This window comes from Oncorhynchus tshawytscha, linkage group LG13 (genome assembly GCF_018296145.1).
Source record: "Oncorhynchus tshawytscha isolate Ot180627B linkage group LG13, Otsh_v2.0, whole genome shotgun sequence".
NCBI classification, from domain to species: Eukaryota; Metazoa; Chordata; class Actinopteri; order Salmoniformes; family Salmonidae; genus Oncorhynchus; species Oncorhynchus tshawytscha.
This window is the reverse complement of record NC_056441.1, coordinates 68,155,943-68,169,412: the sequence shown is the minus strand read 5'-3', so window position 1 is coordinate 68,169,412 and position 13,470 is coordinate 68,155,943. Positions and strand designations below refer to the sequence as shown.

The 13,470-nt window shown below is 42.1% G+C and overlaps 1 protein-coding gene across 1 annotated transcript; it reads left to right on the top strand.

The window, feature by feature from the left end:
- The first annotated feature begins 1,781 nt into the window (after positions 1-1,781).
- LOC112266145 (serine-rich adhesin for platelets) lies at positions 1,782-11,829 on the top strand. The gene is made up of 12 exons (XM_042294947.1): positions 1,782-1,798; positions 1,917-1,948; positions 2,305-8,742; positions 8,924-9,181; positions 9,332-9,444; positions 9,538-9,754; positions 9,920-10,057; positions 10,223-10,369; positions 10,463-10,543; positions 10,684-10,796; positions 10,927-11,125; positions 11,351-11,829. The coding sequence occupies exons 1-12, from the start codon at positions 1,782-1,784 to the stop codon at positions 11,575-11,577; spliced, it is 7,980 nt and encodes a 2,659-aa protein (XP_042150881.1). The 3' UTR covers positions 11,578-11,829.
- The last annotated feature ends 1,641 nt before the right edge of the window (positions 11,830-13,470 follow it).

Sequence of the window (13,470 nt, the reverse complement as noted above, 5' to 3'; positions counted from 1 at the left end):
ACGACATCAACTTCAAATGATGCCACCACTACTACACCGACATTAACAGTAATTTCAAGCGATTCCACCACTCCTCAAAAGCCTCTTCAAGTGATGCCACCACTCCCTCATCTACATCAATAGTCACTTCAAGTGATGCCACAGCTACTACATCAACATCAGCAGTCACTTCAAGCGATATCACTGTTCCTTCAACATTTACTTCAAGTGGTGCCACCGATACTACATCAGCATTCAGTTCAAGTGATGCAATCTCTCCTCGACATCAACAGTCACTTTAAGTGATGGCACCACTCCCTCAACAGTCTCTTCAAGTGATGCCACCGCTACTTCATCAACATCAGCAGTCTCCTCAAGTGATGCCACCAATCCCTCAACTGCATTGACATCAACTTCAAATGATGCCACCTCTCCTCGACATCAATATTCACTTCAAGTGATGCCACCTCTCCTCGACATCAATCTTCACTTCAATTGATGCCACCTCTCACTCAACTACATCGATAGTCACTTCAGACGATACTACATCAACAACCACTTCAAATGTTGCCACCACTGCCTCAACAGTCACTTCAAGTGTTGCCATCACTCCCTCAACTACACTGATAGTAACTTCAGAAAATGCCACATGGACACTCACTTCAGGTGATGCATCCTCTTCCTCAACTACATCAACATTCACTTCAAGTGGTGCCACCACTCCTCAACAGTAGCTTCAAGTGATGCCACTGCTACTGCATCAACATCAGCAGTCTCTTCAAGTGATGCCACCACTCCTTCTACAGTCACTTCAAGCAATCCCACCACTCCCTCAACAGTCACTTCAAGTGTTGCCATCTCTCCCTCGACATCAATCTTCACTTCAAATGTTGCCACCACTGCCTCAACAGTCACTTCAAGTGATGCCATCACTCCCTCAACTACACTGACAGTAACTTCAGAAAATGCCACATGGACACCCACTTCAGGTGATGCAATCTCTTCCTCAACTACATCAACATTCACTTCAAGTGGTGCTACCACACCCTCAACAGTCACTTCAAGTGATGCCACCTCTCCCTCAACTACATTGACTTTCACTTCAAGTGGTGCCACCACACCCTCAACAGTCTCCTCAAGTGATGCCACCAATCCCTCAACTGCATTGACATCAACGTCAAATGATGCCACCTCTCCTCGACATCAATATTCACTTCAATTGATGCCACCTTTCCTTCTACATTCACTTCAAGCAACCCCACCACTCCCTCAACAGTCACTTCAAGTGATGCCACCTCACCCTCGACATCAATCTTCACTTCAATTGATGCCACCTCTCACTCAACTACATCGATAGTCACTTCAGACGATACTACATCAACAACCACTTCAAATGTTGCCACCACTGCCTCAACAGTCACTTCAAGTGATGCCATCACTCCCTCAACTACACTGATAGTAACTTCAGAAAATGCCACATGGACACTCACTTCAGGTGATGCATCCTCTTCCTCAACTACATCAACATTCACTTCAAGTGGTGCCACCACTCCCTCAACAGTAGCTTCAAGTGATGCCACTGCTACTGCATCAACATCAGCAGTCTCTTCAAGTGATGCCACCACTCCTTCTACAGTCACTTCAAGCAATCCCACCACTCCCTCAACAGTCACTTCAAGTGTTGCCATCTCTCCCTCGACATCAATCTTCACTTCAAATGTTGCCACCACTGCCTCAACAGTCACTTCAAGTGATGCCATCACTCCCTCAACTACACTGACAGTAACTTCAGAAAATGCCACATGGACACCCACTTCAGGTGATGCAACCTCTTCCTCAACTACATCAACATTCACTTCAAGTGGTGCTACCACACCCTCAACAGTCACTTCAAGTGATGCCACCTCTCCCTCAACTACATTGACTTTCACTTCAAGTGGTGCCACCACACCCTCAACAGTCTCCTCAAGTGATGCCACCAATCCCTCAACTGCATTGACATCAACGTCAAATGATGCCACCTCTCCCTCGACATCAATATTCACTTCAATTGATGCCACCTTTCCTTCTACATTCACTTCAAGCAACCCCACCACTCCCTCAACAGTCACTTCAAGTGATGCCACCTCTCCTCGACATCAATCTTCACTTCAATTGATGCCACCTCTCACTCAACTACATCGATAGTCACTTCAGACGATACTACATCAACAACCACTTCAAATGTTGCCACCACTGCCTCAACAGTCACTTCAAGTGATGCCATTACTCCCTCAACTACACTGATAGTAACTTCAGAAAATGCCACATGGACACTCACTTCAGGTGATGCATCCTCTTCCTCAACTACATTGACTTTCACTTCAAGTGTTACCACCACTCCCTCAACAGTAGCTTCAAGTGATGCCACTGCTACTGCATCAACATCAGCAGTCTCTTCAAGTGATGCCACCACTCCTTCTACAGTCACTTCAAGCAGTCCCACCACTCCCTCAACAGTCACTTCAAATGTTGCCACCACACCCTCAACAGTCACTTCAAGTGATGCCACCTCTCCCTCAACTACATTGACTTTCACTTCAAGTGTTACCACCACTACTACACCGACAGAAATATTAACTGTGGCCACAATTCCTTCAACTACATTGACAGTCACTTCAATTCATAACACCACTATTACATCATCATCAGCAGTCACTTCAAGCAATGCCACCGCTCCTTCAAAATTAGCTTCAAGTGGTGCCACCGCTACAACATCAATTTCAGTAGTCTCTTCAAGTGATGTAACCACTGCTTCAACAGTCACTCCAAGTGACGCCACCAATCCCTCAACTGCATTGACATCAACTTCAAATGATGCCACCACTCCCTCATCTACATCAATAGTCACTTCAAGTGATGCCACCACTACTACATCAGCATTCAGTTCAAGTGATGCCATCTCTCCCTCGACATCAACAGTCTCTTCAAGTGATGCCACCGCTACTATATCAACATCAGCAGTCTCTTCAAGTGATGCCACCACTCCCTCAACTGCATCAATAGTCACTTCAAGTGATGCCACCACTACTACATCAACATCAGCAGTCACTTCAAGCAATAACACTGTTCCTTCAACATTCACTTCAAGTGATGCCACCGCTACCACAGCAACATCAGCATTCACTTCAAGTGATGCCACCACTCCCTCGACATCAATATTCACTTCAAATAATGCCACCTCTCACTCAACTACATCGACAGTCACTTCAGACGATACTACATCAACATCCACTTCAAGTGATGCCACCACACCCTCAAGTACATTGACAGTCAGTTCAAGTGTTGCCACCACTCTGTCAACAGTCACTTCAGGTCATGCCACCACTACTACACCAAGAGTAACTTCAAATGCTGCCATCATTCCCTCAACTACATCAACACCCACTTCAAGTGATGCCACCACTCCTTCAAGTACATCGACAATCAGTTCCAGTTTTGCCACCACTCTGTCAACAGTCACTTCAGGTGATGCCACCTCTTCCTCAACTACATCAACTTTAACTTCAAGTGATACCACCACTACTACACTGACAGTAACATTAACTGTGGACAGAATTCCCTCAACTACGTCGACAGTCAGGTCAAGTGATGCCACCACTGCCTCAACAGTCACTTCAAGTCATGATTCCAATGTTACATCAACATCAGCAGTAACTTCAAGGGATGCCACCGCTCATTCAAAATTCGCCTCAAGTGATGCCAACTCTACTAAATCATCATCATCAGCAGTCACTTCAAGCATTAACATCGTTCCTTCAACATTCACTTCAAGTGATGCCACCGCTACCACATCAACATCAGCATTCACTTCAAGTGATGCCACCACTCCCTCAACATCAATATTCACTTCAAGTGATGCCACCAATCCCTCAACTGCAACGACATCAACTTCAAATGATGCCACCACTACTACACCGACATTAACAGTAATTTCAAGCGATTCCACCACTCCCTCAAAAGCCACTTCAAGTGATGCCACCACTCCCTCATCTACATCAATAGTCACTTCAAGTGATGGCACCACTCCCTCAACTGCATTGACATCAACTTCAAATGATGCCACCTCTCCCTCGACATCAATATTCACTTCAATTGATGCCACCTCTCCTCCTACATTCGCTTCAAGCAATCCCACCACTCCCTCAACAGTCACTTCAAGTGATGCCACCTCTCCCTCAACTACATCGATAGTCACTTCAGATGATACTACATCAACAACCACTTCAAATGTTGCCACCACTGCCTCAACAGTCACTTCAAGTAATGCCATCACTCCCTCAACTACACTGATAGTAACTTCAGAAAATGCCACATGGACACCCACTTCAGGTGATGCAACCTCTTCCTCAACTACATCAACATTCACTTCAAGTGGTGCCACCACACCCTCAACAGTCACTTCAAGTGATGCCACCTCTCCCTCAACTACATTTACTTTCACTTCAAGTGTTACCACCACTACTACACTGACAGAAATATTAACTGTGGCCACAATTCCTTCAACTACATTGACAGTCACTTCAAGTGATGACACCACTGCTTCAACAGTCACTCCAAGTGATGCCACCGCTACAACATCAATTTCAGTAGTCTCTTCAAGTGATGTAACCACTCCCTCAACAGTCACTCCAAGTGACGCCACCAATCCTTCAACTGCATCGACATCAACTTCAAGAGATGCCACCACTACTACATCGACATTAACAGTAATTTCAAGCGATACCACCACTCCCTCAAAAACCACTTCAAGTCATGCCAACACTACTACATCAACATCAGCAGTCACTTCAAGCGATAACACTGTTCCTTCAACATTTACTTCACGTGGTGCCACCGCTACTACATCAGCATCAGCATTCAGTTCAAGTGATGCCATCTCTCCCTCGACATCAACAGTCTCTTCAAGTGATGCCACCGCTACTATATCAACATCAGCAGTCCCTTCAAGCGATGCCACCACTACCTCGACATCAACAGTCACTTCAAGAAATGCCACCTCTCCCTCGACATCAACAGTCACTTCAAGTGATGCCACCACTCCCTCGACACTAACAGTTACTTCAAGTGATGCCACCTCTCCCTCGACATCAACAGTCACCTCAAGTGATTCCACCACTACATCAACAGTCACTTCAAATGATGCTACCGCTACATCGACAGTCACTTTAAGTGATGCGACCTCTCCCTCAACTACATTGACAGTCACAGCTAGTGATGCCACCTCTAACTCAACATCAACAGTCACTTCAAGTGATGCCACCGCGACTATATCAACATCAGCAGTCTCTTCAAGTGATGCCACCAATCCCTCAACTGCATCGACATCAACTTCAAATGATGCCACCACTCCCTCATCTACATCAATAGTCACTTCAAGTGATGCCACCACTACTACATCAACATCAGCAGTCACTTCAAGCAATAACACTGTTCCTTCAACATTCACTTCAAGTGGTGCCACCACTACTACATCAACATCAGCAGTCACTTCAAGCGATATCACTGTTCCTTCAACATTCACTTCAAGTGGTGCCACCACTCCCTCAACATCAAGAGTCACTTCAAGTGATGCAACCTCTACCTCAACTACATCTACAGTCACGCCAAGTAATGCCACTACTAAGTCAACATCAACAGTCAGTTCAAGAGATACTACCACTACAGCAACAGTCAGTTCAAGTGATGCTACCACTACATTGTCAGTATCTTCAAGTGATGCCACCTCTCCCTCGACATCAACAGTCACTTCAAGTGATGCTACCACTACATCAACAGTCCCTTCAATTGATCCCACCACTACCTCAACATTAACAGTCACTTCAAGTGATGCCTCCACTCCTTCGACATCAACAGTCACTTCAAGTGATGCCACCAATACATCAACAGTCACTTCAAGTTATGCTACCACTACATTGACAGTCACTTCAAGTGATGCTTCCACTACATCGACAGTCTGTTCAAGTGATGCCTCCACTCCGTCGACATCAACAGTCACTTCAAGTGATGCCACCACTACATCAATAGTCACTTCAAGTGATCCCACCACTACCTCGACATTAACAGTCACTTCCAGAAATGCCACCTCTCCCTCAATATCAACAGTCACTTCAAGATATGCAACCTCTCCCTCAACTACATCTACAGTCACGCCAAGTAATGCCACCTCTCCCTCGACATCAACAGTCAGTTCAAGTGATACTACCGCTACAGCAATAGTCAGTTCAAGTGATACTACCTCTACATCGACAGTATCTTCAAGTGATACCACCTCTCCCTCGACTTCAACAGTCAATTCAAGTGATGCCACCACTACATCAACAGTCACTTCAAGTGATGCTACCACTACATTGACAGCTACTTCAAGTGATGCCACCGCTTCCTCAACTACATCAATAGTCATTCCAAGTGATGTCACCTCTCCCTCTACATCAACAGTTACTTCAAGTAGTGCCACCACTACATCGACAGTCATTCCAAGTGATGCCACCACTCACTCGACATCAACAGTCACTTCAAGAGATGCCACGTCTCCCTCGACATCAAACGTCACGCCAAGTTATGCCACCACTTCCTCAACTACATCAACAGTCACTTCAAGTGATGATACCGCTACATCGACTTCAACAGTCACTTCAAGTGATGCTACTACTACATTGACAGTCCCTTCAAGTGATCCCACCACTACCTCGACATCAACAGTCACTTCAAGTGATGCAATCTCACCCTCAACTACATCTACAGTCACGCCAAGTAAAGCCACCTCTAAGTCAACATCAACAGTCAGTTCAAGTGATACTACCACTACAGCAACAGTCAGTTCAAGTGATGCTACCACTACATCATCAGTATCTTCAAGTGATGCCACCTCTCCCTCGACATTAACATTCACTTCAAGTGATGCCACCTCTCCTTTGACATCAACAGTCACTTCAAGTGATCCCACCGATTCCTCGCCTACATCAATTGTCTCTTCAAGTGATGCCACCTCTCCCTCGACATCAACAGTATTTTCAAGTGATACCACCTCTTCCTTGACATCAACAGTATTTTCAAGTGATGCCACCACTCCCTCGACATTAAAAGTCACTTCAAGTAATGCCACGTCTCCCTCGACATCAACAGTCACTTCAAGAAATGCCACCTCTTCCTCGACATCAACAGTCACTTCAAGTGATGCCACCAATACATCAACAGTCACTTCAAGTGATGCTACCACTACATTGACAGTCACATCAAGTGATGCTACCACTACATCGACAGTCTCTTCAAGTGATGCCTCCACTCCTTCGACTTTAACAGTCACTTCAAATGATGCCACCACTACATCAACAGTCACTTCAAGTGATCCCACCACTACATCGACAGTCCCTTCAATTGATCCCACCACTACCTCGGCATTAACAGTCACTTCAAGAAATGCCACCAATACATCGACAGTCTCTACAAGTGATCCCTCCACTCCTTCGACTTTAACAGTCACTTCAAGTGATGCCACCACTACATCAACAGTCACTTCAAGTGATCCCACCACTACATCGACAGTCCCTTCAATTGATCCCACCACTACCTCGGCATTAACAGTCACTTCAAGAAATGCCACCAATACATCAACAGTCCCTTCAAGCGATGCCACCACTACCTCGACATCAACAGTCACTTCAAGAAATGCCACCTCTCCCTCGACATCAACAGTCACCTCAAGTGATTCCACCACTACATCAACAGTCACTTCAAATGATGCTACCACTACATCGACAGTCACTTTAAGTGATGCGACCTCTCCCTCAACCCCATTGACAGTCACAGCTAGTGATGCCACCTCTAACTCAACATCAACAGTCACTTCAAGGGTTGCTACCACTGCATCGATAGTCTCTTCAAGTCATAACACCTCTCCTTCAACTACATCAATGTTTATTTCAAGTGATGGCACCTCTTCTTCTACATCGAATGTCACATCAAGTAATGCCACCACTATATCAACTTTCACTTCAAGTAATGCCACCACTACATCAACAGTCACTTCACGTAATGCCACCACTACATCAACAGTCACTTCAGGTGATGCCTCCACTGCAGAGACAGCCAGTTCAAGTGTTGACACTATTCCCTCCACTTCAACAGTTTCTTCAACTGTGGTCACCATTCCCTCAACTACATTGACGGTTACTTCAACTGTGGCAACCATTCCGTCAAATACACTGACAAGTGATGCCACAACTACTACATCAACATCAGAGGTAACTTCAAGCGATGCAACAATTCCCTCAACAGTCTCTTCAAGTGTGGTCACCACTCACTCAACAGTCACTTCAAATGATACCACCACTCCCTCAACTACATCTATTGTCACTTCAAGTTATACCACCTCTCCCTTGCAATATACAGTCACTTCAAGTGACGCCACCTCTCCCTCAACTACATCGACAGAGAACTCAATTGTTGACACTACTCTCTTGATATCAACACCCTCTTCAAATTATATTACATCAACAGTCACTTCAAGTGATCCCACAACTCCCACTTCTCCATCAACAGCCACAAGTGAGGTCACCACTCTAAGACTAATAATGTCATCAACAAGTGGTACTACTACAGTGTTAACAGGTACAGATACCTCAGCAGTTGTAGCAGTATCTACACCGTCCACCCCTTCACTAGGACTAACATCCAGAGACACTACTTTGGTGACAACAATCAAAACCACTGTTGCAGAATGCAGTAAGATTATTTTCACTTATTCTCAAAAACCATCATAAGATGCTATGATTGTAAAGATGTAAAGTTTTTTTAAACTTACAAATGGATACCAAAGACTAGTGGATACCAAAGACTTGAAATGTGTGAATATATTACTGTACATACACTGCATTATTTGATTTTTATTGTCATTTGTTTTCAGTGTCAGATGCTCTGTTGAATGTCATCAGGCTGGAGGATGTCACCAGTAAGTTAATCAGTGTGAGTTGGACTGGTATTACCCTGGACCAGCAGATACAGTACAAGGTGAAGCTGGCGTCTAATTCCAACACAACTCAGATTGAGACCTCGGCCACCAAAGCTGTTTTCTCAGACCTTACTCCTGGAACCATATACACTCTGATGATTGAGTACTTATCCTGCTACATCAAGAAAAACATTTCAAGAGACATAATCACTGGTATGTCAACTCTTGTTCAAGTAATCTCCTTGAATTCACTAAGAGCATACTTTTTCTTTTAAAACAATTATAGATCAAATTAGTGCAATAGGACATTTTGTGCAAACATCACATTTGTTTTGTTACATCTTTATCGTTTCTCCCCAAAAGCTGGAAAGGTCTATGAATCTTCCACTCGAATTCCAGGCAGAGAGTTTTTGTCTGATTATTCAAATCAATCCAGCAAACTTTACAAAGACTTTGTGGCCAATTTTACCATGCAGGTAAATATTCATTAAGCATTTTTTACAATTGCTTTCTAATTTAGGTAATATAATACAACCTTGTATGATTTAAACATACATATTTCTTTAAAGGTGGAAAACAATCTCCCAAAAGCATACCAGGACCTTACCAGGGCTAAAGAAATGGTGGTGGTTGTGACAGGTGTTCACAGAGGAAGTGTGATCGTTGACTTTGATCTGGTCATTGCTCTGGAGGTTAAACTGTCAACCTCTGACGTGCAGAACAGTGTCATTAATGCGCTGAAATTATCTGCACTCGGAGTAGATCTGAATTTCACCTCAGTCAAAGGTTTTTGAATTCCAATGACTACATACAATGATCTTTTCTGTGCTAGTGAATCAATCAAATTATTTTTTTAAATAAATATTCAAGGACTAACTAAATTTAAGGAGGTTATCATATCACCGTGTGTATTTAGTGGCCTTTAGTGACTTCATTTTTACTATATTACAGAGGCAGATGTCTGCCAACGAGGCGATTACACATGCTCAAAAAATGCCAGCTGTGTCAGAGAGGGACCCTCACATTCATGTGAATGTAAGGCAGGATTCTACGACGAAAACCCAACCGTACCGGGTACTGACTGCAAGAGTAAGAAAACTTTGTTGCTTGAAATGTGGGCCACACTTTACATGAAATAAGTACCTTATACAAGAGTAACTACCAGTGGAAGAACGTATGTTATTACCCTGTAATACACTATTAAGTACATCCATTTAAGCAGTATTTACCACTATTGCACTCACTGTTTTGTAGGAAATATCTCTCCAGGTGCAGATCCATGTAAAGGCTTGTGTTCATCATGTGCTCAGTGTGTGGTTGGTCCTGGAGGCAGCCATGAATGTAGCTGCTATCCTGGTTTGATAGATCAGAATTCTGTTAATCCTGGGAAGCTATGCAAAGGTACACTAATGTCCTCTGTATCAATTCCTTACTTGTGTATCTTACACATACGTTGCATTACATCTTCATTCCATCAAAATGTGCCCACTATAGATCCTGTCGACTGTTTTGATCAAGAAAATGACATTTGCTCATCCCAAAATACATGTCTTCCATCCAAGTTTCTCTGCTCATGTAAGTTCTGAAATCATACCAATTCTTCAGATATCACATACTGTCTTCAGAGAAAGATGAATCTGTAATACTGAGGCCTATTTGTGCCTCTGACTGACCTACAGCTTATTATAACAACTCTCTCTGCTTCCCTCCTACAGTGAGGAAGGTTTTCAAATTAACAGCAGAATTAAACTCTTGGATCTTCAACTCCTCTCTGCACGACCCAGGGAGCGATGCTTGGGCATATGCCTCTACAAAGATCATAAAAACTGTATGCACATACACTCCCTAATTTGTAATTCTTGTGATGTCTTACAAATGTCATCTTAAAACACTATGGTTTCTTTTCCATAAGTACGTTTATAAATAGACGTCTACTTTACTATAAAAAATGTTTCCAGGTTGTCCCCAGAATGCGGTTTGTTCTGTCAGATTCATCCTTTGACATGACAGTGGTGGGCTTCCAGAGAGGTAGTGTGGTGGTCAGGATGATGTGCGGTTATAATGGGAATACTACCGCTGATGAAAGAACTCTCCAGGCCGCTCTGCAGGACACAATCCGCAAACACTTGGACAACTCCGCCATAGCTACCTTGAAAAGTATGTTTAAAACATAGGATTTAAAGAAAAATAATTGGCATTACATGATGATGGTGTTTGTTTTGTTGAATTAATGTATGTGACTTGGTTGTGGTATGTATGTGACTCAGGTTGTGGTTTCACGAATTTCTTCTATTTAATTTTGTGTGGGATGCTGCTTATCTAATATTGTCCTTTCAATAGTTACTGATAGACATTGACCAAACATCTGTCTGTTCTTTGTAGGAGTTTCCCAGATATCAATGGCCCCAGGAGCAGGCTGGAAAGTGGCGACAATAGTCCTGGGAGTTCTGCTGGGCTTCACTTTGACCGTCGTGGTTGTTGTTCTGATCATCACCATAGCGAGGAGAGCAGCTAGCAAGCTGACCTCATATAACATCGAGCAAACAAAGCACAACAGACAAGTGGTGTCCGATGACTACTTAGAAGGATGTCATTCTTATCAGGTGTAGTTCAGGGATTCTTAAAAAGATGAGATAATCTAAACTTTTTTTCACAAATATATTTGATAATATTAACAGAAGTATCAGCTATCACACCATGTAAAGGAACAACCTCCTAATTCTTTAAGTGTTTCATAAAATGCAACTAACTTAACTCCGTCAGACACAATAAAAGGCATTACAATTTTACATTTATTGTTGAACAAGTGTTTAATAAAGGCCTTGATTGTTTAATTGTAACATTCGATTATTAAAAAATGTAATACAAATCTCCAAACGTCTTAATTGTTTTATTTTATAGTGCTATATAATGCACCAGGGCTAATTTCGTGTTTGCATGTTTTTTTGTTAGTTTTTTTGCATGTTTTTCTAGATTCAGAACATAAAACAACATTTAGAAAGCTAACATTATCCCTAGGATCTACCACAGCAAATACATCAGTAGTTTAAGCATATGTTGCAACAAGGTTAAAATATTTTTTCTAAATATTGACTAAAAGATCGATCTTATTAAAGGGTTAGTCATCAGTGAGTTGATAAGGCACTGATGGAGTTGACAACGGACACTCAAAGCAGACATATTTGTGCCTCTACAAATAAATGTTTAGTACAAGCATTTGTAAAATATAGAAAATTATTTATTTGAAAACAATAAAAATATAACTGTTATATCAGATCTTTCAGCACTCTGACGGAGTTGACTTTAGAGTTAATGTTTTATAGAGTTGAGTTTATTTTTGTTCTTCATTCAAGTGATATACAAGTTTTTCCTCAGTTGCTTTAAGGCTCTAAAACCTAATTATATCATGTCCTATCTTAATCTATCAGACAGATGGAGTCAAGAGTTTATGGTTGTGACAATGGTGATTTCAATACTGTTTGTTTAAATCTATCAGAAGTAGAGAACTTTACAGATCATGATTTGTCTTGTTGCATTACATGTAATGAGGACATGAAGAAGGGGGTCCTTATGGTGTAACTGACTCAGCTAATTTCTGATTCATTTAGGATTTTAGACACATCTCCGGACACAATTTTTTAGAAATCCTAGTTTTGAAAGAAATAGTCTTTAAAGTCAGAGAGGGCCATTGGAAGAAACTACATGCAATCTTTTTTCAGTTAGCATTTATTATTGCCAGTTTTTTTAATTGTAGAGTTTGACATTTAGATTCTTTGCTCTGGACAAGGGCATTTCTGAGCATAGAGCTGGCATGTACATGAACCATATTTAAAATATTTGGACAATTCCAAAAGCAAATATTTGCCCTTGTAAAATTCCACTTAATGTATTTTTTAAGCTCAAATAATGCAACAAAATAAACAAATGTAAACTATAAAAATACAGGTTCCCTGTAGAAAAAGGATTGTCCCGACTTTCAAGAATCCCGGTTAAGATTTGTCACTCATGAAAACAGGGTTTACAATGTATGGATCTGGAGAAAACATAAGCACTTTATGACATTTGCTGATATTGAAAGGGCTTTAAAAATGAATATGATTTAATTTACTATTGCAATATGAACTAAATATATTGTTTTTTACAAGTGACATGAGATCTCAAGTGTTATTGTGTACATATGCAATTTCACTGAGTGCATAATGGCCTCTTATTGCAGTGGAAAAGAGTACTGAAGCAATCCACTAGAGGCCACAGTTGTCTGAGAATTTAATTTACAGTGCCTTCAGAAAGTATTCAGAACCAATGACTTTTTCAATATTTTGTTACGCTACAGCCTTATTCTAAAATTAATAAAATAAAATAAAAATCTGCAGCATTGAAAGTCCCCAAGAACACATTGGCCTCCATCCTTCTTAAATGTAAGAAGTTTGGAACCATAAAGACTCGTCCTAGAGCTGGCCACCCGGCCAAACTGAGCAATCGGGGGAGATGGGCCGTGGTCA

What these genes read in the sequence shown, in the direction of transcription:
- LOC112266145 (XM_042294947.1), top strand. An exon ending in ATCCAAGTTTCTCTGCTCAT is followed by an intron (nt 10,544 to 10,683) that starts GTAAGTTCTGAA and finishes TCCCTCCTACAG; the next exon opens with TGAGGAAGGTTTTCAAATTA. An exon ending in CGCCATAGCTACCTTGAAAA is followed by an intron (nt 11,126 to 11,350) that starts GTATGTTTAAAA and finishes TGTTCTTTGTAG; the next exon opens with GAGTTTCCCAGATATCAATG.